The sequence below is a fragment of the Rhinoraja longicauda genome, chromosome 27, assembly GCF_053455715.1.
Source record: "Rhinoraja longicauda isolate Sanriku21f chromosome 27, sRhiLon1.1, whole genome shotgun sequence".
NCBI lineage: Eukaryota > Metazoa > Chordata > Chondrichthyes > Rajiformes > Arhynchobatidae > Rhinoraja > Rhinoraja longicauda.
This window is the reverse complement of record NC_135979.1, coordinates 27,735,035-27,763,034: the sequence shown is the minus strand read 5'-3', so window position 1 is coordinate 27,763,034 and position 28,000 is coordinate 27,735,035. Positions and strand designations below refer to the sequence as shown.

At 44.5% G+C, this 28,000-nt stretch overlaps 1 protein-coding gene across 2 annotated transcripts; it reads left to right on the top strand.

Moving 5' to 3' along the window:
• Window positions 1-2: 2 nt before the first annotated feature.
• LOC144606821 (borealin-like) lies at window positions 3-27,946 on the top strand. Of its 2 annotated transcripts, none has more exons than XM_078423221.1 (12): window positions 3-41; window positions 5,899-6,004; window positions 8,310-8,438; window positions 13,362-13,402; window positions 16,441-16,528; window positions 19,360-19,439; window positions 22,367-22,440; window positions 24,545-24,631; window positions 24,816-24,915; window positions 26,033-26,119; window positions 27,708-27,759; window positions 27,888-27,946. In XM_078423221.1, exons 2-11 carry the CDS (start codon window positions 5,905-5,907, stop codon window positions 27,741-27,743), a joined length of 822 nt encoding a protein of 273 aa, XP_078279347.1. In that variant the 5' UTR covers window positions 3-41; window positions 5,899-5,904; the 3' UTR covers window positions 27,744-27,759; window positions 27,888-27,946. The 2 variants fall into 2 exon arrangements, with proteins under 2 accessions (XP_078279347.1, XP_078279346.1); XM_078423220.1 differs by lacking the exon at window positions 3-41 and adding an exon at window positions 60-178.
• Window positions 27,947-28,000: the final 54 nt, after the last annotated feature.

Sequence of the window (28,000 nt, the reverse complement as noted above, 5' to 3'; positions counted from 1 at the left end):
AATCGTGGCGCGGGCGGGAGCGGGGCGGCCGGAGGATTGAGGTAAATAGCGGCGGGTAGAGACGCCACTCCGTCTTCCCGCAGGCCGCCGTGTGCCTCGGAGCGTCTGACTGAGCGCGGTCGATACTTTAATAGCACATGTGAGAGTCTATGTTATAGCCATTTGCAAAGTATGCCAGGTAAGGAGTCGCCACGTACAGGGCGCCGCGAAGGAGCTGCAGGTGTGGGTGTGAAGCGCAGGTAGACACATGGAGCTGGAGCAGCTCTGACAGATGCTGGCTGTCCCGCTGGGCTGCTGCAGCTTTTTGTGTCTATCTCTTGTTGCGAAGCCACGGTGTTCATTGGAGTCCCAATGGGTCCCCCTCTCGGCGGCCATTGCACTGCTGGCCCGTCCTTGTCCCCGGCAACTCCTGATGGCTCTGACTGTGGTGTTGAGCTGGATGGCCCTGGCCTGAGCCTGAGGTACTCGCCGCCGGTCCACCCTCCCTCCCTCCCCCCAGATGCTGTCTGAGTTCCCTCAGTACTCTTTGTTCATGGTTGATCTGTGACTTAACTACAGTGCCAATCTTTCCCTGTATCTCTTGATACTCTTCAAACAATGTGCCATTCTGATAGTTGTGATCCAGCAAGGGCGACGCAGCGGAGACCCGGCTTCGATCCTGACTGCGGGCGCTGTCTGTACGGAGTTTGTACGCCCTCCCTGTGACCGTGTGGGTTTTCTCCGGGATCTCTGGTTTCCTCCCTCACTCCAAAGACGTAGCGTAGCTGGCGTAGTGTATGTGTAAATACTTCCCAGCGTGCAGGGTGGTGTTAATGTGCAGGTGTCGCTGGTCGGTGCAGACTCGGTGTGCCGAAAGGCCTGTTTCTGTGTTGTAAAGATTCCAGCAGCTACCGTTCCTTCTGTGCCCAAAGGTGTAGGACACGGCGCTAATGTGGGCAGCACAGGCCTGAAGGCCCTGTTTCTGTGCTGCCCAGCTCTCCTGTTCACAAAATGGTTTGTAAATACTCCCTGTCGGGGTGGTATTGCCAGTGGAAGAAGGTAAAGTAAAGTCAGTGACCATGCCCCAGAAGTTTGAACAGAAAACCTTTAATAAAATGTGTAGGAAGAAACTGCAGATGTTGGTTTATACTGAACATAGACACAAAGTACTGGAGTAACTGGGTCACACAACATCTCTGGAGAAAAAGAACAGGTGTCTAGTAAAGGAATAGCCTTTAAGAAAACTTATCATTGTATCAGAGTCAGGAAATTGTGCTGCTGCTTTATAACGCTTTGGTTTGGCTGCATTTGGAGTATTGTGTGCAGTTCTGGTCATTCTATTGCAAGAATAATGTGCAAGCTTTGTAGAGGATGGAGAAGAGGAGGTTTGCCAGAATGCTGCCTGGATTAGAGGGTATTTGTTGAGAGATTGGGCACATCTTGGATTTTTTTTCTATGTGTTGGAGGTTGAGGGGAGATAATGCAAGTGTATAAAATTATCCAACTGTCAATGGATAGTGGCACTGTGATGCGGTGGTAGAGTTGCTGCCTTACAGTGCCCAAGACCATGGTTTGATCCTGACTATGGGTACTGTCTGTAAGGAGTTTGAACATTCTTCTTGTGACCTTCTGGGTTTACTCCATGTGCTCTGGTTTCCTACTGATTTGTTGGTTAATTGGCATTGGTGAAAATTGTAAATTGGCCCTAGTGTGCAGGATCGTTTAAGGGGCTCTGGTCTGTGTAGACTTGGTGGGCCGATGTTTCTAAACTAATAAGGAAAACTACATTATCTTCCCTACTGGAAATATCTCTGCAATGCCCTATAAATCAGTAGAACCATGATAAATTGAAAGTTGTTTGGTGATCACTTTGTACCTACTCCATTATTCAATAAGGTAGGCACAAAATGCTGAAGTAACTCAGCGGGTCAGGCAGCATCTCAGGAGAGAAGGAATGGGGGGTTTGAGGTCGAGACCCTTCTTCAGACTGAAGGGTCTCGACCCAAAACGTCACCCATTCCTTCTCTCCTGAGATGCTGCCTGACCCGCTGAGTTACTCCAGCATTTTGTGTCTACCTTCAATTTGAACCAGCATCTACAGTTATTTTCCTACACCATTATTCAATAAGATCAATACAATACAATATCTTTATTGTCATTGTACAAGTACAATGAGATTAAGAATGCCACTTCCCTATCGATTGCTATAAAATAAATAAATCATGGTGAAAACAAAAACAACGAAGGGAGGGGGGGAAAAGGAAACAAGGTAAAGTGCAAATATCAAGTCAAGTCAAGTCAAATTTATTTGTCACATACACATACTCGATGTGCAGTGAAATGAAAGTGGCAATGCCTGCGGGTTGTGCACAAAAATAATTACAGTTACAGCATATAAATAAAGTTAATAAGTTACTAAACATAGCACAAAAAGTGTCGACAAAAATTTAGTCTCTGGGGTTATCAAAGTTGACAGTCCTGATGGCCTGTGGGAAGAAGCTCCGTCTCATCCTCTCCGTTTTCACAGCGTGACAGCGGAGGCGTTTGCCTGACCGTAGCATCTGGAACAGTCCGTTACTGGGGTGGCAGGGGTCCCTCATGATCTTGCTTGCTCTGGATCTGCACCTCCTGATGTATAGGTCCTGCAGGGGGACGAGTGTAGTTCCCATGGTGCGTTCTGCCGAACGCACTACTCTCTGCAGGGCCATCCTGTCCTGGGCAGAGCTGTTCCCAAACCAGACTGTAATGTTGCCGGACAGGATGCTCTCTACAGCCCCAGAGTAGAAGCAATGAAGGATCCTCAGCGACACTCTGAATTTCCTCAGTTGTCTAAGGTGGTAAAGGCGCTGCTTAGCCTTACCCACCAGTGCGGCAATGTGCGTTGCCCACGTCAGATCCTCTGCGATGCGGACTCCCAAGTATTTGAAACTGCTCACCCTATCCACAATAGACCCATTTATCTCCAGTGGCGTGTACGTCCTTGGATGTTTAGCCCTTCTGAAGTCCACAATCAGCTCCTTTGTTTTAGTGACATTCAAGAGGAGGCTATTGTCCTGACACCAGAGTGCCAGATCAGCCACCTCCTCCCGGTAGGCCTTCTCAACGTTGTTGGAGATCCGGCCCACCACCACAGTATCATCAGCAAACTTGATGATGGAGTTTGAGCTGAACCTGGCCCTACAGTCATGTGTGTACAGGGAGTACAGTAGGGGGCTAAGGACGCAGCCCTGGGGGGATCCTATGTTCAGGATGAGGGAGCTAGATGTGTGTTCCTCCATCCTGACCACTTGGGGCCTGGCAGTGAGAAAGTCCAGGACCCAGGCACACGGAGGGGTGCTAAGCCCCAGTTCCAGCAGCTTCTCAACCAGTCTGCTGGGGACTATTGTGTTGAATGCTGAACTAAAGTCAATGAACAGCATCCTCACATAGCCCCCCTGGCTGTCCAGATGAGAGAGAGCGGTGTGTAGAACCTGGGAGACCGCATCATCCGTGGACCTGTTCAGACGGTATGCGAACTGTAGTGGGTCCATGTTGCGAGGAAGGAGGGCGCAGATGTGCTTCTTGACTAGCCTCTCAAAGCATTTCATGACAACCGAGGTGAGGGCCACCGGTCGGTAGTCATTTAAACACGCTGGAGAGGCATTCTTTGGCACCGGTACAATGATGGATCTTTTGAAGCATGCAGGGACCACGGACTTTGCCAAGGAGAGGTTGAATATTGTGGTGAGCACTGGAGCAAGCTGAGTAGCACAAGACTTTAGTACTCGCCCAGATATACCATCTGGGCCTCCAGCTTTCCTCGTGTTCACACGCGTCAGAGCCCACCTCACCTCATGCTCGGACACCGAGAATGTGTGCACATCCCCGGCGGTGGATCCCCCTCCAGCCTCGCTAGCCAGCGCCCCTTCGGTGCTGTTTTTAGATGGCGAGCTGGTGGTGTTACCCGTCTCAAACCGTGCGTAAAAAGAGTTCAGGTCATCAGCTAAGGAGGAGCCGGCACTTCCGGTTGAGGGGGTGCTGGACCTGTAGCTAGTTATAGTCCGTAGCCCCTGCCAAAGGCGCCTGGTGTCCTGCTGCTCCATCTGTGACTCCATCTTGTCCCGGTACCTCTTTTTTGCATCCTTCACTGCCCTTCGCAGTCGGTAGGACTCTCCCTTGTAGTCGTCCATGTTGCCGGATGCCAGGCCGGAGTTGTAAGCAGCGGTGCGAGCATTCAAGGCCACGCGAATAGACCTGTCCACCCAGGGTTTTTGGTTAGGGAAGATACTGACCCTTACCGTGGGGATGATGGTATCGGCTATTGTGGCAATGAAGTCCGTAACCGCTTCCGCAAACTCATTTACGTCTCTGGAACTTGCTTGGAACATGTTCCAGTCGACTTCGCTCAGTGCATCTTGCAGCATGGCCTCTGAATGGTCAGCCCACCGCTTTACGTCCCTCGTCACTGTCGCTTCCCGTACTATCCGTTGTTTGTACTCCGGCAGCAGGAAAATGGCAGCGTGGTCAGATTTCCCAAAAGGAGGGAGAGAAACGGCCTTGTAGCCTTTCCTGAACTGATATCCAGGACTGATATTTGACTCATTGGCTACAATCTGAATTCCAAAACTTGCCTCGTGTCGTCCAACCCTCTTACCTCTCTTGATAGACTATTGATTTGCATTAAAATTCAACTGATAAATTCATGTTATTTAATTTGCCATTTTGTTTGGTCTTTTAAATGAATCCAATGCATTGGACCTGTCCGCCTGAGGCAGTTGAGGTTTTGAATTTGGCATCTCAACATATAATATGGAAGATGTTGGGTGACTGATCACAATGTACATTGGAGAAGAATTGCCTCTTGCGGCTTGCAGCATGCTATCGTGCAAGATCTACATTGGATTCTGAGTCTGCAATATTGATGTCAAGTGTAAATGAGCCTCTAAGGGTACATGCATCTGGCATTGGCTTGCAGAGTAAGGATTGGTCAGTTAAGACCTTTAGCATCTTCTGCCACATAAAACCATGCTGACGTGCAAGTCAGTGTCCAGTGACAATATTCAGTAGGTTCCATTATTTTAATTATTCTTATACCTGCTGTTTCTAGATTTTCACTATTTAGAATGAGCTATGATTTTTTCTTTTAGTTTGAACATAGAGCATGGAAGCGGTCCCTTCAGCCTACCAAATCCATGCTGACCATTGATCACCCATTCACACTAGTCCTGTTATCCCACTTTCACATTCTCTCCCTACACAGTATGGACTTTTTACAGAGGCCAATTAACCTCAAGCCTGCACGTCTTTGGGTCGTGGGAGGAAACGGGAGCACACCGATGAAACCCACAGGGTCACGGGGAGAACGTGCAAACTCTACGCAGAGGTCGGGATCGAACCTGGGTATCCTGGGCTGTGAGGGAACAGCTCTACCAATTGTGCCACAGTGCTCCCAAATACCCTTTTGAGAACCAAAGTGGATATTGTGACTTTATAACTACATATTCCAATAGACTTGAATGTGCTGCCTGTTGCTGTCTGAGCTCCTGGGCTCTCTCACTTCAGCATCATGCTTACTGGCCCAAGATTCTTGATATCAATGGGATTTTTGGCTAGAAATAGCAAAGTTTCTATCATTCAAAAATGTTGCTGGTTTAACTTTGCAACAGACATATGGGAATTGTTTATACTATGTCTGGTGGAATTGTATTAAAGTTAATGAACTGCAGTAGGTATTGACTTTGAGAGGCAAGCTCACTGATGTTAATCTTTGAAAGTACAGGATTAACATGACCCAAAGCTCCAACATCTGAATTTTAAAGCTGATAAAAGTAAATCAGAATTTCTTTTTGTGTTCTTGGGAAGCTCTGTATCATTAATCCTTGAATAAAAGTCAGGGTTGCCATGGCTACTGTATCAGGTTATTTTTAATTTCTCTTTCAGGAAAGAATGCCTTCAAAGCGAAAAGCTCCCAATCACAAAAATAATTCTCTGGATTTGAAGAAGCATGAAAAGCATCAGGCTTTTCTGAAGGATTTTGACATTGAAGGTATTATTGTTAACTACAATCATATCTAAAGTCTGTGCAGACAACATCTTTAAATTTGCCCTGATCCGCTTCCTTTCTTTGTTTGAACTTGGTTAATCCTATGATCTTTTCTCCTGCAATAGTCTTTGTCACTCATGCTCGTTGTTGCCATATCTACAGTCACTGTTTTTGGTTTGTCAAAGTGAATGATGACTTTCAGCAAACTGATTCCACTTCACTATGCCGGATGGTCACAACGCATAGTGATCCGGCACAGATCAACTTACACTTTATCCTGTCTAAAACTGTTACAATTGTTTCGTTGGGTTGCTGTTGTCTAAATTAATTAAACTATTGCATTGTATGGGAGGCGCATTCCCAATCTCGTTGTACCCCTGGATACAATGACAATAAAGATATATTGTATTGTATTGTAATGCAAGATGTTCAACTTGAACGTTTAACTGTCTTTCTACAGATAGCCTAAATCTGTGGTTTTAGTGTTTTCTATTTTGCTTGCTGATTCCTTCATGAATTTTAACAAGTTTGCAATAACTTGGTTTTGCATGTACTTTTACAGTTAGTGTTGTGCACACAATTATAATTTATTTTATATTTGAGATAGACTTTCAACAATATTTTGTCTCTTTTAACCAGTCTTCACCATTCCACCTTGCCCCTTAGGGTAAATTAGTATAGTGTTTTTGAGTTTAGGGGCAAAGGTAAGTTGCATTTGATGTTGCTGTACCAAGCTTCATTAATTGCAATATATTAAAAAATCTTCTCTTAAGCATCAGAACAGCAAATTAAAATCGTATATTAAGGCGTGAGATTAATCTGGCTTTGGGTGTTACTTCTCGGAGGTTACTTTCAGCTCTTAAAGAAAGGGTGGCGCTGTGGCACAGCTGTAAAGTTGCTACCTTCCAGCACCAGAGACCCGGGTTCGATCCTGACCATGGGTGCTAGCTGTACGAAGTTTGTACCTTCTCCCCATGACCTCCATGGGTTTTCTCGGGTGATCTAGTCTTCTCCCACATCCCAAAGACGTACAGGTTTGTAGGTATATTGGCTTCATTAAAATTTAGTAAATTGTCTCGTGTGTGTGTGTATGTGTAGGATAGTGTTAGTGTGTGGGGATCGCTGGTCAGCGCAGATGGTGGGCCAAAGGGGCTGTTTCCGTGCTGTATCTGTAAACTAAGCTAAAACAGTGACCACAGCAAAACGTTTCCAATGTACTTGGTTGAGCAGGATGCCTTTTAATTTGCTTTTTGAAATATGTACCAAGTTCCCATTGATGTGCAATTTGGGGCCATTCATGTGGCGCACTGCAGATTGATCCCTATGGCCTCTTTCTTTTGGTTAAATTTTGGATAAAGTGTTAACTAGCAAATTAATTTGGGTCTCGAGACCTTGCCATATCACATCAGAAATTGTGCAATCTGCAGCTGCTAACATTGGACCAGAAGGGCCAGTGTCATTTGACTGGTATAATCGAGGATTCTGCATTGTTTGAGATTCCGAGGTTTGTTATCAAGTGGTCGCACTTTTCGATCATGTAAACTGTTAGTGGATGAATATGTTCAAGAGCAGAGCGCTATTCAATCTGAACTGAATCTAAAGTTTCAATGGCTATTCACATAGTTGATTCTAATTGGCTGCCGAGCGGGATTTGTGATTGAGCACTTCGCCCACACTTTCCTGCTGAGCTGACTAGTTACAGTAGGGCTGTTGGGACCCTCCTTGAACTTATTGGGGGGGAAAGGTTTGCTGTGTAAATGTTTGAAAAGGACTGGAGCAAGTTCAGAGCATATGTGGCTTGTTATCCTCCCAAAAGTAATCTTGAGGGCCTTGATTACTGATCTGAACCCAGTATTTTTGATATTTCTTTGACTATATGTCAAATGTAACATTTTGGCATACTCTGCTGCAAGCATTTTGGTCTCGCTAATGATAATCTTTTCACGAAGGAAGAAATGGCTACAGGTTTCCTCATATACAGCTAGAATTGGTGGCATGGCTGAGTCAAGGGATGGCTATTCTATTTAAGAAGATTTCAATGACTTTTTATATGGTTAATTGCAAGTTAATTGTTCTGTAACATTAGATGTTCTAAAAATATCACTACGGTTTCAGAATTGCAGCATTTGTGTCTGGTGGTGTTGCAGGAATACACTTTGGAATTCCACTAAACGCACTGCAATAACTGGGAAAATTGCTCACTTTCTCAAACAAGAATACAATTTTCTTCAGCATTCAATTCTGAAATGATGGCAAACAATTAATCTATTAGTGAGTAACTAATGTTATATCCACTGTTCTTTCACAGTTGATCGGCGGGAAAGAGAAATGGAGAAAGCATTGAACAGCCTACTCATTACAGTAGATGCCCGTCACAGTCGTGCAATTATGAAACTCCCACTGTCTGTTAGACAAATGAATTACTTTGATTACCTTGGTAAGCTATTGCATTCCAGATAATTACTATGTATTGGGGATATATTGTGCATATCCACAAATATATCAATAATGTCTTCTGATCTGTTCCACTAAGGATGTGAATCTTCACCACAAGTTTGAAGTATCTTCCTTCCGGGGCTTGGCAATCATAGAGTCCCAAATTTATTCTGTAGGTAGAATTGAGTGAAAATGTCTCCAGGTTATTCTGAGGCTTTTTATTTCTGTTTGGAGGCGAGAAAGAAAACTTCCATTTTGTTCCTTTTCTATTGTTTTAATTTACCCGATGACAATAACCACGACAGTGCCGAGTCGGGTCGAGATTACACCGTCTTCGGAAACATCACGAAATTCCCACTGTGCAAATGCTTCTCCGGTGGTTAAACACAAGTATTTTATGGTATCTTGAAATGACTTTACTTATTATAATATTATGTGCTTATAAATGCATCTAAGAGAAACTAGCAAAGCTGGGGACAGCATGCGACAGCGCCTGCAATAAGCAACGATACCTGGTGACAAGCCAGCTATCGCCGAGAAATTTAACTCCGGATGATTTCTCAGTGACGAGCTGAGATCCACTACGATTCTTGGAAGACTCCTCACGATCATGCCCGCGACACCCCGGCGAACTGTCGGCGACAGCCTAGTCGCCGGCAGTCGCCTTAAAATCGCCTAAGTGGGACAGGCCCTTAAGTGACTGAGAACACATCCTTGTGAAGGATCTCTGGAGAGAAGGAATGGGATTGCTTTCTCCCATTCCATCTCTCCAGGGATGCCTATCCCGCTGAGTTACTCCAGCATTTTGTGTCTACTTTCGAGTTAACTCAGCATCTGCAGTTCTTTCCTACACATTTTGTCTGCTCCACTGCTCCACATTTTGTCTGCTCATACCTCAAGGTATGTCTACTTTGAAGTATTTCTCCTCCTCTCTTTGACTTCAGCAACCCATTCCTTCTCTCCAGAGATGCTGCCTGTCCCGCTGAGTTACTCCAGCATTTTGTGTCACACATCCTTGTTATGCCCTATTTATTCACAAAATGCTGGAGTAACTCAGCAGGTCAGGCAGCATCTCAGGAGAGAAGGAATGGGTGACGTTTCGGGTCGAGACCCTTCAGACTGATGTCAGGGGGCGGGACAAAGGAAGGATATTGGTGGAGACAGGAAGATAGAGGGAGAACTGGGAAGGGGGAGGGGAAGAAAGGATTTCTCCTTTGACTCCTCCCACTTCCTCCAACCCAGAGGTGTAGCTATGGGCACTCGCATGGGTCACCTGCCTCTTTGTCGGGTACGTCGAACAATCCCAGTTCCGGACATGGATGGATCCCATCCCCGAACTCTACCTCCACTACATCGACGACTGCATTGGTGCTATCTCTTGTACCCATGCAGAACTCACTGACTTCATACACTTCACTACCAATTTCCACCCTGGTTTTAAATATACTTGGACTATCTCCGACATCTCCCTACCGTTTCTGGACCTCACCATCTCCATGACACGAGACAGACTAGTGACTGACATCTACTATAAACCCACTGACTTGCATAGCTATTTGGACAACACTTCTTCCCACCCTGTCTCCTGCAAAATGTCTATCCCCTACTCCCAATTCCTCCGTCTATGCCGCATCTGCGCCCGGGATGAGGTGTTTCACACTAGGGCATCAGAAATGTCCTCATTTTTCAGGAAACGGGGCTTCCCCTCTTCCATTATAGATGAGGCTCTCACTAGGGCCTCTTCTATATCTCGCAGGTCCGCTCTTGTTCCCCCTCACCTCATTCGTAACAAGGACAGAATCCCACTCGTTCTCACCTTCCACCCCATCAGCCAGCGTATCCAACAAATCATCCTTTAACATTTCCGTCACCTCCAAGGGGACCCCACTACTGGCCACATCTTCCCATCCCCTCCCCTTTCTGCGTTCTGCAGAGACCGTTCCCTCCGTAACTCCCTGGTCCACTCGTCCCTTCCTACCCAAACCACCCCATCCCTGGGCACTTTCCCCTGCAACCGCAGGAGATGCAACACCTTTCCCTTTACCTCCATCCAAGGACCCAAACAGTCTTTCCAGGTGAGACAGAGGTTCACCTGCACCTCCTCCAACCTCATCTATTGAATCCGCTGCCTTAACCAACCTGATCTCCCGGTGGCTGAGCACTTCACCTCCCACTCCCAGTCTGACCTTTTTGGTCATGGGCCTCCTCCAGTGCCATAGTGAGGCCCACTGGAAATTGGAGGAACAGCACCTCGCATTTCGCTTGGGCAGCTTGCAGACCAGCGTTATGAACATTGGCTTCTCCAACTTTAGATAGTTCCTCTGTCCCTCTCTTCCCCTCCTACTTCCCAGTTCTCCCTCTATCTTCCTGTCTCCACCTATATCCTTCCTTTGTCCTGCCCTGACATCAGTCTGAAGAAGGGTCTTGACCCATTCCTTCTCTCCTGAGATGCTGCCTGACCTGCTGAGTTACTCCAACATTTTGTGAATAAATACCTTCGCTTTGTACCAGTATCTGCAATTATTTTCCGACACTAGTTATGCCCTATCCTCGCTAATTGAGGTCTTGGTCAGAAAGCCGAGGTTCATGGCAGAGGGGGATGCTGATTCCCAGGTTCAGGACTTTGGATGGGATTATTGTGTTGAAGGCTGACCTGTAGTCTATAAATAAATCCTTGTTATCTTGGTGTTCCGGAGATGAGTTTAGGGCCAGGGAGAAGGCATTTGCTGTGGATCTTCAAACTGCCTCCAACCCCTCCACTACAACCCACTCTTCTTCACTTTTGTAAAGTACAATCTTATAATTTTAATCAGAGCTGAATTCCGGCTTCCTCTCAAGGCATGGACGTCCTGGGTTCAACCACTGCTTCAGGATTTGAGGGTACAAATGACTACTCTTCTGTCAGATTGGATGTTAGCCTTGTTACATGTCCTTTGTTCAAATATTAAATTGGTGGCAAAATGACCTGAAGAATTGAGATGCTAGTAAAGGGCCTGTCCCACTTTGGCGATTTTTTTTTTTTTTTTAGGCGACTGTCAAAGTCGTAGCAGATCGTCGAAGAAAATAACCGTACGACAATGCCCGCAACAAGCTAAGACAACCTACCACATAGGCGACGGCAAGCTGACGAAAACCGGCGACTCAGAGGGCCTGTTCCACTTGGGCGATTGTAAGGCGACAGATGGCGACTAGGCTGTCTCCACAGTTCGCCAGGGTGTCGCTGGCATGATCGTGGGGAGTCTTCAAAGAATTCTCGGCGCGTCGCGAAGATTTCAACTGGTTTGAAATTTCTCGGCGACAGCTGGCTTGTCGCCCAGTACCGTAGCTTAGTGCGGGCATTGTCGCATGCTGCCCCAGGTATGCATTGTCGCCTGTACTTTTTCATGACATATCATTCACAGATTCTCGTCGCATTCATTTTGACCGTTAACATCAAACGCTGACACACGCTCTGTGCTATGAGAACTCTTTATTTGTTTAGATCAATGAGGCAAGCACATACACAGGCATTTCACGACATTTATTAAATGCCAAAGCTCAGACATAGACAGACACTACTGAAAAGATGTACTGAGTTTTACTGCTGTGTTGTTTGTAGGGGAAATGCACACCTGACCATGAGGACAGCAAGGCCAGCCCTTTTCACACGTCAATGGCGCCTCCGAGCATGACATCTGTGGTCTAAACCGTCCACTGAAAAGCAGCTGCAGCAGCCAGGTGTGGATTGTGGGCGGAGTCCGCGATGCATACCTGGCTGTTGCAGCTCCTTTTCAGTGGATGGGTTTAGACCACAGATGTCATGCTCGGAGGCGCCATTGACATGTGAAAAGGGCTGGCCGGGCCTTGCTGTCCTCATGGTCATGCGTGCATTTCCCTTACAAACAGCACAGCAGTAAAACTCAGTATATCTTTTTAGTACTAGCTGTCTATGTGTGAGCTTTGGCTTTTAATAAATGTCGTTCAATGCCTGTGGATGTGCTTGCCTCATTGATCTAAATGAATGAATGAAAAAAGTTCTCATCATGCAGCGAGTGTGTCAGCATTTGATTTTAATGGTCAAAATGAATGCGACGAGAATCTGTGAATGACATGTCATGAAAAAGTACTTAGAAATTCAATAAATTCCGACAGCTATTTTTTAAGAAAACAACAAAATCCACTTTATTCAAAAACAACATATTCCGATGAAAGACGGGTAATTGCATGCAAATTTTTTTTTTTAGAACGGGCACTTCAAACAAATGCAAAATATACCTAGAAATTTCACTGGATGGACCTTGCTGTCGGTTTGGTCACGTTTGAGTTGTGCTTGTGACACCTCCACATAAGCGCAGGTTTTCGTTGGTTGTCTTGCTTGCCGTGGTCCCTGTCGTAGTGGACGTCCTAGGTAGCGAAGACTGAGTCACCGGTTTTCGTCAGCTTGCCGTCGCCTATGTGGTAGGTTGTCTTAGCTTGTCGCGGGCATTGTTGTGGACATTGTCGTACGGTTATTTTTTTCGGCGATCTGCTACGACTTTGACAGTCGCCGGCAGTCGTCTAAAAAATCGCCAAAGTGGGACAGGCCCTTAAGAGGCAATGAAAGCAGAAAAATCTTATCAGGTCAGGCTTTAATAGATAATGTTTGACCACAAATATTACCAGTTTCCCTTTCCAAAGATGCAGCCTAACCTGTTCTTTCTGCTTTTTTTCATTTCATACATTGAGCAGTTCTGTACAGCTGGAAATTATTTAGACTGATGGAGCTAAATTAATGAAAGGGCTTGCAATGCTGCATCTTAAAATTGCATTTAACTTTGATATTCTTTCTTGTTTGTTTATGGAACATGTTATCATTTGCATTTTTGGATATGTCAGTAATTCTCTTTTATAGATCTAATTTTATAGGTACCACTGAGTTCCTATTTCTATTTTTTCCTCCTTACAGACTTGGGTGGAAGTGCAGAGGCAGTGGCTCGTGTTGAACAAGTAAGATTTTTCCTGATCTTGTCGCATGGAACCTGTGTGTGCCTAGTGAAAAATAAATTCTCAATGCAATATAATGCTGCCACAAAAGGCAAGATCTGAAGCTTCTTGATGGTTTATTAAGTAAATAAGAACTTTCTTGTTTGGTCCTAAACTAGCATTGTCCCAGTTATTTAGCATGCATTGGGCTTTGAAATATCTGTGCAACAAAAATGAAGAGCTTCAAGGAAGTGCAGATGTTGGCTTACAAAACAAAAGACTGCTGGAGTAACTCAGCTGTTCAGGTAGCTACTCTGGAGAACATTGATGGCTGATGTTTCAGCTCGGGTCTCTTTCAGACTGAAGTTCCTTTTGAAAATGTAATTAAGATGAGATATTAGCCTGAGAGGACGATGAAGGGAAATGTTTATTACGTTATGTCTGTTTTTAGCGGGTACATTCACAATCTGCTGATTGGTCTCCTGTATTATTAATTTCTATCATAAAACTTGGTTGATATTTGCTTAGCAAATTAACAGGTTATTCAATTGAAGTAATTAAAATAATGAGATGGAAGGAGGAAGCATTTCCCATGGTGGAATTGGGAACAAAAGACACAATCTTAAAAATAAAGTTTGGTAACTCTATCAAAAGAATCATAACACATTTTCCTCAACGCAGTTTTGTTTTGTGCCCTCTGATAATAAAGGTAAGCTTAGCGCATATGAGTCGGAGAAGTAAGGCTTGAGTCCACTCGTGTTGGGAACAAAATTCCAAGTTCCAGGACACTGCCTGATTTACATAATAAACATAGCACAAAAAGTAAGGAAATTTGTGTTTGGTAGATTATTTCTTTGTTGTAACAATGCTTCTTGGCAATAAATCTTATACCGTTGGAAAGCCTGTTTATTTCCCTTTTAAATGGTGCCACATTTGTAAGGAACATGCATTTGTGGGATGAGCAGCAGAGCTGAGTATGTGGGTTGCGCCCATGAAAAATCTGCCAAATCTTCTCTGCCAATGCCAAACAGCTTATTCTGCCATTGACTCTTGTTCGGTGTTGTTTGGTGGATTGGATGATTGAAGTCTGAAGAAACGAGACATATTGGCAATTTAACAATTTATTCATTTAATAAACAAGAGCCTCAGTAGCGTGTGGAAGAACCATACACAGCCACAACAGCCTGTCACCTCCTGGTCACCAGCCTGGTCACGCACTGTTGTGGGATGGCATCCCATTCTTCAACCAGCATTTGTCGCAAGTCAGCCAACGTGGTTGTGTTGGTCACTCTGGCACGAACAGCACGCCCAAGCTGATCCCACAAGTGTTCAATGGGGTTGAGGTCAGGACTGCTGGCAGGCCATTCTATCCTCTCCACTCCCAAATTCTGGAGGTAGTCTCTGAGAAACCCTGCTCTGTGGGGGCGAGCATTGTCATCTTGGAGGATAGAGTTCGGTCCCAGACTGGAGATATGGGATTGCCACTGGTTGCAGAATCTCATCTCGATATCACTCTGCATTGAGATTGCCTCCAATGATGACAAGCCTCGTTTTTCCAGTGAGGGAGATGCCGCCCCACACCATCACACTGCCTCCACCAAAAGATGTTACTCTATCGGTGCAGCAATCAGCATAGCGTTCTCCGCGTCTTCTCCACACTTTGACCCTATGATCCAACTGCCGTAGGCAGAATCTGGACTCATTGCTGAACATAACGTTCCTCCACATGTTCAGGTCCCAGTGCACGTGTTGCCAACACCAGCGCAAAAGGGCCTGACGGTGAAGGGCAGTCATGGCAGCCCTATGAGACCGGAGATCGGCTGCGTGCAGTCTGTTCCGAATTGTCTGGGCAGAGAGCCGTCGGCCATATCGTCCTGCAAACCTTGACTGCAAATCTGTAGAAGACAGCCTACGGTTCCTAAGTGCTGACAGGGTGAGGAAACGGTCTTCTTCGGGTGTCGTCTTCTTGGGACGCCCACTTCGCGGCCTGTCTGACATCCCCCGTTATATGGAACTTGGCCTTCACTTTGGAGATGGTACTAGGGCTCACTCCAAATAATGCCGCAACTTGGTTTTGCGGAACACCAGCTTGAAGTAGCCCAATCGCACGGGCCCTATCCAGATCAGTCAAACGTGGCATGCCGATTCTTGGAGCAGACACCTACTGACCACTGTAGCAGAGCCCATGCTCACAGATGCTGCCAATCAGGTGCCAATCAGGCATCTGATTGTCAGCACCTGGGGGTACCAGAAGCTCAAACAAGAGTCAATAGCAACAGCAGAATAAGCTGTTTGGCATTGGCAGAGAAGATTTGGCAAATTTTTCATTGGCGCAACCCATATACTCAGCTCTGCTGCTCATCCCGCAAATGCATGTTCCTTACAAATGTGGCACCATTTAAAAGGGAAATAAACAGGCTTTCCAACGGTATAAGATTTATTGCCAAGAAGCATTGTTACAACAAAGAAATAATCTACCAAACACACATTTCCTTACTTTTTGTGCCAAGTTTGTATGCACAAGTCTGAGCATGTGTGAGAGTGAGTACAGCTCATATACATGAATGACATGGATATTGTTACAGCAGTTGCAACAAGGAATTCCCTTCCTCTGTTGACTACGGATCCTGCAACAACTGATATGGTCAAAACAGGGTTTTATTGAACTGACAAGATCCTGAATAAATGACTCAAAGTGCAGATTAACCATGGTTGAACCTTTGTGACTAGACTAGGGACTGAATGTGCTACTACAGTTCATCTATCGCGTATTAACAAGGAAATCAATTGTGGGTAGACTGGACAAGGTTGAAATGGCTTGGCTACTTTAATTTTATTTCCCTTCCTTGTTAAGTTCACCACAGATTGCAGTTTGAGACTTTTTGAAACAATTGTAAAGTACTTTATTCTAAATCTACCTGGCTATCCTTTTTGAAAAAAGCAAATACATTATTGCTTAATGATTTTACTTGCTTGGTAATCCTGAATGGAATCTAATTTTCTAGGCAATAGGGACTCCATCATTGGAAATTGTACTTTTATTGTTTTTTTGTTTATGACAGAAACGTATTAATGCTATCTGTTTGGAAGTTGAAGCTATAGAGTCTGAGATTTTGAAAGATGCTACACAGTTGAAGACTACAAGAAAACGTAAGCTTGATCAAACGATTGCCAATGATTTCACAACTCTGCCATTGTAGTGCGGCTAAGCAGCTTATGGATGCCGTCCTGAATCAATCTATTCTAGTAGAATGTCAAAAAGTAAATTAAATGTTTAAATGAAATAAACTACTGAATGTTGTATTTTCATGGTTATTTAATTTTCTGCTTCAGTGCAAAGCTGACTGCTTACAAATTACTCTTGTAATGCAAATTAAGAACATGTTTCTCTCAGGCAGTGCTAGATTATTTGTGTTAAAGTCATTGCAGAACAGTAGAAAATGATGGAACTGTTGGTTTCAATAGGTTAGCAATTTCAGTTGGTGTTCAATTTGTATGTAGTTCTTGGGCTTTTAAGTTACAGTATGTAAAGGACCTCTGTGTACTGAAGGTTTCTGCTTTTTGTATTTTTTGGGTGGCAATTCAATAATTAGTGGTCCACTGTTTTAAGCTCCAATACCCTATAATTGTACCATCAGCCACTTTTTTTTTGTCTCCTGGTTATTGAGTGACTTCTATCTGTGAATTTGAAATTGTGGACGTCTTTTTAAATCTGTCAGCTTTTCCTGTTTCCAAAAAACTCTCTCCTCAGCCTACCTAATGTTTTCTAATAATAAAAAAACAGCCCTCGCAATGTGTAGGAAAGAACTGCAAATGCTGGTTTAAATCTAAGGTAGACACAAAAAACTCGTCCCTTCCCACCTAAACCACCCCCTCCCCAGGTACTTTCCCCAGCAACCGCAGGAGATGCAACACTCCTGTATCTCGGCGAGACCAAGCGCAAACTCGGCAGTCATTTTGCTGAACACGTCCGCTCAGTCTGCCTTAACCTACCTGATCTCCCAGTTGCTCAGCACTTTAACTCTCCCTCCCATTCCCAGTCTGACCTTTCTGTCCTGGGCCTCCATTGTCAGAGTGAGGCCTAGCGCAAATTGGAGGAACAGCACCTCATATTTCGCTTGTGTAGCTTACACCCCAGCAGTGTGAACATTGACTTCTCTAACTTAAAATAGCCCTTGCTTTCCCTCTCTCTCCATCCCCTTCCCAGTTCTGCCACGTCTTACTGTCTCTGACTACATTCTATCTCTGTCCTGCCCACTCCCCTGACATCAGTCTGAAGAAGGGTCTCGACCCAAAATGTCACCCATTCCTTCTCTCCATAGATGCTGCCTGCACAGCTGAGTTACTCCTGCATTTTGTGTCTACCAGTGCTAGCAATGTTCTATGAAATCTGTTCCCTAACATCGTGGGAAGCTAGCAAAGAAATTGTTGGTACACTGACAGAGATATTTTGCATCTTCAGCTATGACTGTACCAAATGACTGGTGGGATGCTAATTTAATTTAGTTTATTTAAGAAGGGCTGCAAAGACATACCCGAAACGCCTCCCATTCCTTCTCTCCTGAGATGCTGCCTGACCTGCTGAGTTACTCCAGCATTTTGTGAATAAATACCTTCGATTTGTACCAGCATTGGCTGTTATTTTCTTACACTGAGTAGGGATAGTCAGCACAAATTTGTGCGTGGGAAATCATGTCTCAAATTGCAGGTCTTCCATTGATTTTCCGGCAACTGGTGGTCCGAAACCATTTTTAATTCAAAGCGTACTTGAAATCCCCCTGATAATCCCCACCGATAATGTGGTGCCTAGGCCAGGTGAGGAGGCTGATGTTCCTGTTCCTTGGTATTCACACTATTCAGAAATGTGCTTAAATATTTACATTTGTTTCCATTCAACAAGAGATTTGCAATAAATACTCTCTTAGAAGCACAATATCCACTTTTCTTTTTGTTTCTTAGTTCAACTTGTAGTGGTAAATCTGATCATGTTAGCATATTCCAAAGACGTACAGGTATGTAGGTTAATTGGCTGGGTAAATGTAAAAAAAAATTAAAATTGTCCCTAGTGTGTGTAGGATAGTGTTAGTGTGCGGGGATCCTGGGCGGCGCGGACTTGATGGGCCGAAAAGGCCTGTTTCCGCGCTGTATATATATGATATGATATGATACCATTACTTTCACCACAAAATGTTAACGCAATTTTTCTACTTTATTTTCCATCTTCCGTTCTTTGTCAACTGGGAGCCCTGCAACCACGTTGGCCTCGTTTCAGTCATACTTATGGCATCGCTTCATTACCCTTTACTGTTTCCCTAGTTTGGATGATGCAAACCAAGAGCTGTTGACGGGACAATTCGCCTTTTCTGTTCTGCAGTTGGACCCATTTATTTCGAGTTGGTGGAGGGTCAAATTAGAATAGCATAGAAAATGAATCAGTGTATTCACAGCAAAATAAAACTGCCCATTCGGGTGTGTAGGGGAGAGAAGAGGTAAATGCACAACCCAGTATATCACTGAATGAAAGGCGCCCAATGTTTTTGAGATTAGGCCATGTAGGTATGTATTGTGGAAACTAGACAATTGATTCCTATTTCATTATTGATTTTGTGTTCTTTATGTGCATTTATTTACCAAAGGCAAACTGGCCTGTCTACAGGTCTTGTTTTGCATCATCCAAAATGGGGGAAAAACTAGGTAAGTAAAGAAAACACTCAAACAATATTTAGATTGGTTTATCACATATATTGTACATATCTTTAGGTTGGAGTACTCACAGGAAGACTGACAAGATTGATTGCAGTGTCTCTTGTCTGCCCAAGAGTTTGCATTATTAGTATTGGAACGCGTATCTCAGTAACTCAGTCATATGCTGGTTAGTGATTATTGATTTGTATTGATTGATTAGGACAGGTCACTTTTCTTCTGTTTAATAAAACCAATATTTGTCAATGTTTTCATTTTAAATGCTATATTCTCTCCAGGTAAACTGAAAACAAAGCCTGCCAGTGAAACAGTAAATGATGGTGAAAATCGTCCTCCATCAAGCAAAGTTCTCCGAACGGTGAGTGCCTTTATAACGGTGCTGAATTCTAACCAGAAGATCCTTGCTAACGTACTGCATCAGAGCTCGTGGAACGTAAAAGATCATGATGTAGGGAATATAAGAAAATAACTGCAGATGCTGGTACAAATCGAAGATATTTATTCACAAAATGCTGGAGTAACTCAGCAGGTCAGGCAGCATCTCAGGAGAGAAGGAATGGGCGACGTTTCGGGTCGAGACCCTTCTCCAGACTGATGAAGGGTCTCAACTCGAAACGTCGCCCGTTCCTTCTCTCCTGAGATGCTGCCTGACCTGCTGAGTTACTCCAGCATTTTGTGAATAAATACCTTCGATGATGTAGGGAATGGTGTATTGGCAGAGATGGAAGATTGGCTGGCTGGGCATCACTTGACGTAAACCTATTTTTCTGGTTTTCAACTGTATCAACAGGCACGGAAAGCAGGGTAGCCTGCATACCACAGACAGATACAAAATGCTGCCTTAACTCTGGATCAGACAGCATCTCTGGAGAAAAGGAATAGGTGCCATTTTGGGTCAGAACAGTCCTTCAGACTGAAAGATTTGGTTGGGGGGGGGGGGGGGGGGGGTTACTGCGGGCAAGAAAAGACCAGAACAAGTCAGGGCTGGCAACCTTTTCTCCCCTCTGGTTTTTCATTGCCCTCCCCCCCAGATCAGACTATCTTTCAGAAGGGTTCTGACCCAAAACATCGCCTATTCCTTTTCTCCAGACATACTGCCTGACCAGCTGAGTTACTCCAGTGTTCTGTCATCAGTATTAGGGCAGCATCTGCAGTTCCTTTCTGCACAGACGTCTCTTACCAGTTGACCGATTTTGTTAAAAGCCTGAGCAGGTTTGAGGGGTTGTCAAGTCAAGTTTATTTGTCACATACACATATACTATGCAGTGAAATGAAAGTGGCAATGCCTGCGGATTGTGCAAAAATAAAAGTTACAATTACAGCATATCAATTAAAATTAATACAGAAAAGAAAGTTTAGTCCCTGGAGTTATAATAGTTAACAGTCCGGATGGCCTGTGGGAGGAAACTCCGTCTCATCCTCCGTTTTCACAGCATGACAGCAGAGGCGTTTGCCTGACCGTAGCAGCTGGAACAGTCCGTTGCAGGGGTGGTAGGGGTCCCTCATAATCTTGCTTGCTCTTGATCTGCACCTCCTGATGTATAGGTCCTGCAGGGGGGCGAGTGTAGTTCCCATGGTGTGTTCTGCCGAACGCACTACTCTGCAGGGCCTTCCTGTCCTGGGCAGAGCTGTTCCCAAACCAGACTGTGATGTTGCCGGACAGGATGCTCTCTACAGCCCCAGAGTAGAAGCAATGAAGGATCCTTGGAGACATTCTGAATTTCCTCTGCTGTCTAAGGTGGTAAAGGCGCTGGCTTGCCTTACCCACCAGTGCGGCAATGTGTGTTGCCCATGTCAGATCCTCTTTGATGTGGACTCCCAGGTATTTAAAGCTGCTCACCCTATCCACAGTAGACCCATTTATATCCAGTGGCGTGTACGTCTTTGGATGTTGAGCCCTTCTAAAATCCACAATCAGCTCCTTAGTTTTTTTGACATTCAAGAGGAGGCTATTGTCCTGACACCAGAGTGCCAGATCAGCCACCTCCTCCCAGTAGGCCTTCTCATCGTTGTCGGAGATCCGGCCCACCACCACAGTGTCGTCAGCAAACTTGATGATGGAGTTTGAGCTGAACCTGGCCATACAGTCATGTGTGTACAGGGAGTACAGTAGGGGGCTAAGGACACAACCCTGGGGGGATCCTGTGTTCAGGGTGAGGGGGCTAGATGTGTGTTCCCCCATCCTGACCATTTGGGGCCTGGCGGTGAGAAAGTCCAGGACCCAGGCACACAGAGGGGTATTAAGCCGCAGTTCCAGCGGCTTCTCAGCAAGTCTGGTGGGGACTATGGTACTGAAAGCTGAACTAAAGTCAACGAACAGCAATAGAATGGCCTTCACAGCGATCCCTGCACTTCCAAGATTATCTACGGCAGTTCAAAGGATATCTATACCTTGGAATCCACTAGTAGGACAAACTCCTCTCCCAAACATATATGCCCATCCTCGAGGGTCTGCTTGGCAGCTCACACCCGTTGCATGTCTGACACCATAATCTAGACACATTCAGTGAGTTGTTAGTGGATAGTAATCTGGAGCAAAAATCAGATTGCTGGAGGAACTCGGCAAAGGATAGTCAACATTTTGCGTTGAGACTGCATCAAGGCTGGATACATTATTAGGGCACACACAACTTATTTTTGTGTCCACCTATGTTGCCTTATCTGCTAACTTCCTCCAGCTTTACACCCCTTGCTCCAGACTTCTGCCTCCACCATCTCCTGTGGCTTCAGTGAATAACAGTGTAATAAGTACTTACCACGACATTGTATAATGGCGACTCCAACTATCCCCTTGTTTACGGGCATAGAAATGAAAAGATCTTAAATATACCCCCAAATATTTATCCAGTTTGACCACCACTATATTTGAAAGTATCCCTAGAATGTAAGTAGATTGAGGAAATGACAAGTTTAAGAAACATTTTCCACCTGATACCGTGGTTGTGAATGGAATTGATTTCTTGACTGTTTGAGATGACTTCACCTTGGCGAGTTTTCCAGTGAAGTGTTAACAAGACTCTTTTAGGTGTTGGCAGTATGGACCTCGAAGGTCGCAGGTGAGATCACGTTTTGTAGTAGACAACTTCTGCTGTGCTTCTGTAATCCAAGGCTTTGATAGAACTTGAACAATGGTGGTCCCTAGGGCTCTTGTTTGAGTTTAAGAAATGTAATCTCATTGGAGATGTCAATATTTGCCTCGTAAAAGCCATATTTTTGGGCTACATAACATATTCTCATAAGTTTGTAATATGAACTTGAGCTATTATTTTAAAACTTCTCCGATAGACCAAGCATGGAGTTGCCGCCTCACCTAAACGTAGACCTCCCTCAACATCTACCACCAAGGGCCGGGTGAAAAGGTAAATGTTCATCATCACCACTCATACAAAAGAGAAATGTTATATTTTATCTTTGGATAATTACAGTTAGTGATTTTACCAGTTTGAGAATGCAAATTGACAGGTTTTACTTTTAATTTTTTTGGCATTTTACAACCTAGCTGTAGTTTTACTGCAGCAATGCTGAGCTTTGTAATCATTTTGGTCTCTTTAAGCAACTACTATATTTGGGTCTGATTCACCTTTCCCCAGTAAATAACTGAGGATGGGAATATAACCCAATAAATCCCTGGAACCCATCCACCATTCAATGAGTTCATGGTTGATCTGTGACCTGACTACAGTACCAATCTTTCCTTGTATCTCTTGATACTCTTTAAACAATGTGCCATTCTAATAGTTATGATCTAACAAGGGTCGGTGTACAGTGGTAAAATTACGTTCTTACAGTACCAGAGACCCAGGTTTGTTACTGACTACGGGTGCTGTCCGTACGGAGTTTGTACGTTCTCCCTGTGATTTTTTGTTTTTGTTTCCCCCGTATCGTATCTCCGTCCGCACTGCGGCCTAACATCAAGGAGTTGGTGGCATTTGCTGGAGACAGACTTCGAGCTCCACCGCGGGAGCCTGCGGATCCCTTTGCTGGAGACAGACCTCTGAGCTTTACCGCGGGAGCCTGCGGACTTTTACATCTTGAAGCTCGCAGTCCCTGGTTATAGAGACCAACATCGGGAACTCCAAACCGCGGGGGCTTCCGCCGGCTGCGGGAGCTTCGATGGTTCGACTGCCCCGACCGCGGGAGAAAAATCAGGGAACAAGATTAGACTTTATTGCCTTCCATCACAGTGAGGAATGTGGGGAATCCGCTGTGGTGGATGTTTATGTTGACTTTTATGTAGTTGTGTGTCTTGTTGCTTTTTTCGTTATGGCTGTATGATAATTCGCATATCACTGTGCCTTAATTGGTACACTTGACATTAAAAAAATATTGATCTGCGTAGGGTTTTTCTGGGACCTCCGGTTTCCTCCCATACCCTAAAGGCGTACAGGTTTGTGGGTGAATTGGCTTGGTAAAAATTGTAAATTATCCCTAGTGGGTAGGATAGTGTTAGTGTGCGGGGATCGCTGGTCAGCCCGGAGTCGGTTTGTCAAAGGGCCTATTTCCACGCTCTCTCTCTAAACTAAATTGAAAGCAAACTAGGGTTCCACACTTCTATCGACCTTTGTATCACAAATGTTTGTTCATTTTTACACTCCGCAAGGATTCCCTGCCCACCTTATCAGTTGCCCCTTAATATTAAGTATTAAATAGACCCTTGTACTGGGTTTCAATCTTAGTGTATGGAAAATTTCTTCATAATTGAGCTTGCAAAGCAGGTGAGATGCTGCTAATTCTGCATGGCATTTCTCCCAAATCTCCACAGTATTTCCCGAGTGTATTGCCCAGGATAATACTGGCTTGGCTGGATTTTAAAAAAAAACATCTTAGCATAGACACCACACATTTTCTTTAGCAATTTTCAATGTATGCTTTAGTTTGTGGAGTTGTAGCGTACAACTGGTCCGTCAGCTCCCCGAGTCTATGCCAACTATCCATCACCTGTTCGCAATAGTTCTGTTAGTCCCACCTGCCCGTGTTTGACCCATATCTCTAACCCTTTCCTATCCATGTACCTATCCAAACTCTTTTAAATGTGATCGTATCTCCTCAACTACCTTCTCTGGCGGCTCGTTCTGTATACCTACCACCGTCTGTGAAAAACATTGCCCCTCGGGTTCCTATTTAATCCTTCCCCTCTCACCTGGGGAGTGTTTTGTTTTTAGTTTAGAGATACAGCGCGGAAACGGGCCCTTTGGCCCACTGACCAGTGCACCCTGCACATTACACATGGGATAATTTTATCTTTATACCAAGTCAATTAATCTACAAACCTATACGTCTTTGGAGTGTGGTCTTGGAGAAAACCCACGCGTTCACGGGGAGAACGTACAAACTCCGTACAGATGGCACCCGGGACTCCGCGCTGTAGCACTGTAAGGCAGTAACTCTACAGCTGGACCCGACTGTACCTTTGACAGTAAATGTTTGTGCAGTTTAGCTCTAATCGTCTCTTCATTTCTACAGGACAAGTCGGACCAAAGGGCAGAGCTCTGCAAATACGTTTGATATTTGGGGACCCACACCACTGATAACACCCAAGTTTAATTCACGGTCAGTTTATTAAATATTGAACCAAGTGAGCTAGAAGCTTTGTTTTACGGTCCATGGGATTATGTCATTGGGATCAAAACCGAAACTCGTGCTACTTTACTCTGCCTCAGGAATTTTGAACAATATTTCTGATTGCATATGAAAGCTCTTGTTCAAGTTTCTGTTGTGTATGTTGCTAACATAGGCTGCCACCGACGACAGCCCGCGTACGAAAGATGGGGGAGCGTGTGTTTAGCTTCACAGGAAGCCCTCTCATTGATGCCACAGAAGCAGCGAATGGGCAGGTGAGCTGACTGACGGGTTTTAATACAAGCAAAACAAAGTACTGCAGAAACTCAGCGGGTCAAGCAGCATCTGCGGAGGGAATGGACAGGCAAATTGGCGTTGGCACACTTCAGACTGTTTGTAGTCTGGAAAAAGATGGGTGCAGGACATTGCCTGGCAAGTGATAGGTGGATAAGGGTGGGGGATTTGATTAACAGATGGGCGCACAAGGGCCAGAGATAAAAAAAGGGGGGTGTCTGATAAGGAGAGAAGGGATGTGAAATGTAAAGCCAGGGGTGGGGATATAGGTGGAAGGGGACGTTCAGAAGAAGAAATATGGAGGATAAAGGGGTAGTGAAGTAGCAGGGAACTTATAACTTCTATAATATCTTTGGCCATTTAATTATGGATTCTGTTTGGTTTGGTTTAGTTTAGAGATATATCGTGGAAACAGGCCCTTTGGCCCACTGAGTCCACGCTGACCAGTGATCCCCGTACACTGGCACTATCCTACACAGAAGGGCCGATAAACAATTTTTACCAAAGCCAATTAACCTACAAATATGTACATCTTTGGAGTGTGGGACAAAACCGGAGCACCCAGAGAAAACCCATGGGGAGAATGTACAAACTCCATACAGGCAACGCCTGTAGTCACGGCGGCACGGTGGCGCAGCGGTAGAGTTGCTGCCTTACAGCGAATGCAGCACCACCGGAGACTCGGGTTCGATCCTGACTACGGGCGCCGTCTGTACGGAGTTTGTACTTTCTCCCTGTGACTTGCGTGGGTTTTCTCCGAGATCTTCGGTTTCCTCCCACACTCCAAAGACGTACAGGTATGTAGGTTAATTGACTGGGTAAATGTCAAAATTGTCCCTAGTCTGTGTAGGATAGTGTCAATGTGAGGGGATCGCTGGGCGGCGCGGACTCGGTGGGCCGAAGGGCCTGTTTCCGCGCTGTATCTCTAAATCTAAAAAAAATCTAGTCCGGATCAAGACAGTGTCTCTGGTGCTGTAAGGCAGCAACTCTACCGCTGCGACTCCGTGCTGCCCTTTTATTCTACCAATTTATTCTACATTCCAGTTTAAATTGATTTAATCTTAACAGGAGCTCTATTTTTTTTCCCCCCTCTTGTAGAACATCCAAATTCTGGCCAGCAAGATTAGCAGCACAGATATAAATCAACTTGATGACCAGTCATTGAAAAGTATTAAACTGCTATCTGTAAGTATCGCATTCTTAAATGTAATGCCATAAATTTTTCAAACATGCCTTGATCACGCTATAATGACTGTAGTTACAACTAATTACTAATGGTATTCTGCCAGGTTGGCTGGAATAAATTATGGGAATCTTACTTAAATATCAATTATCTGAAATTGAAGGATAAATACTTGTTTCTTCAAAGGTCCAAATATTAATCTCCTAGTGCTATAAGGAGTTATATTTACTCCTCTAGAGTTGGAAGGATCCAATTTGTGAATCCTGGCATCTCCAGTTATTTGGCTACACTTGGTGAGATTACACTATCTGCATGAAAAGGGAGCACTTTTCAAATGGAAATTTGGATGGATTGGAATAGAAACCAAATGCTATTTCCCTATAATTTCCGTTCACCCATTCTCTCTGCTGGTCTGGGATAAACTCCACCAATTTTCTCTTATTAACTGTCATCAACTAACTCTACTCAGGACCGTAACTCCGGTTTTAAGTTGAGCGTGGACTTTAACTTCCATCTTCTTGCAGTTCATAAACTCATCGCCTCTAGGAGCAGATTAAGCCCATTCGGCCCATCAAGTCCACTCCGCCATTCAGTCATAGCTGATCTATCTTTCCCTCTCAACCCCATTCTCCTGCCTTCGCCCCATTACCCCTGACCCCCGTACTAATCAAGAATCTGTCATCTCCACCTTAAATATCCATTGACTTGACCTCCCAAGCAGTCTGTAACAATGAATTCCACAGATTTGCCGCCCTCTGATTCTTCTCTCCTTTTTAAAGTCGCTTCCATTCATTCCGAAGCTATGGCCTCTGGTTCGAGACATCCTCTGCACATGCACAATAAGTTCATAAGAGATAGGAGCACAATTAGGCCATTTGGTCCATCAAGTCTTCCGTCATTCAATCATGGCTGATCTATCTCTCCATCCTAACCGTATTCCCCTTCCTTCTCCCCATAACCCCTGATACCCGTAATAATCGAGAATCTACCTCTGCCTTAAAAATATCCAATGACTTGGCCTCCACAACCTTCAGTGGCAATGAATTCCACAGATTTGCTGTGGAAGAAATTCAGCTGTGAAAGGGTTAATCCTGATGGGTGTCTTGCTTAAGAGACTGTCTGCTTAATAAATGGTTGCAATGTTTGTGAAGAAGTGAGTGTTCTTATCTAGTCCCAGATCTAACTGTATCCTGTGTTTGTTTACTTGAGGAATTTGCTCACTGACACATTGTGTAGCTTGTTATCAGGGTTAGATTGTACTGGATGAATTATGGTGAACAATGCTGTATAAAGTACCTTAGACTCTGTCCTACTTCGGAGCTGTAGCTACCTCGCGCTAGAGAGCTGAGTTCCCCGTGATACCACGCTAATAAAGACTGGTGCAGAGAGCCTCCTCCGTGTCAGTCTTATTTTCTCAAGCAGGAGAAAAATCCGCAACATTCACCATCCTCTGACTAAAGAAATTCCTCCTCATTTCCTAAAGGAATGTCCAACATTCTTCAATTATTAAATTATTGGGTGGATGGGTTGGGTAAAAAATAGTGTAACAAACGGAGTGCGGCATACTAATTTGTCTCTTTTGTTCTGTAGCGTCAGCTCAATGACGTATTGAAATCGAGAACATGAAAGCAAAGATGACAATGTAATTAATTCATATGACTTGTTTAAAGTTTGACATTATATGGTTTGATAGTGAATAAACTTTTGTTAATAAACATATAGATTTTATGTTGGACTGTGGCATACTAATGTGTCTCTTTTGTTCTGTAGCGTCAACTCAATGACGTATTGAAAACGAAAAGATGAAAGCAAAGATGAAAATGTAATTAATTCATATGACTTGTTTAAAGTTTGACATTATATGGTTTGATAGTGAATAAACT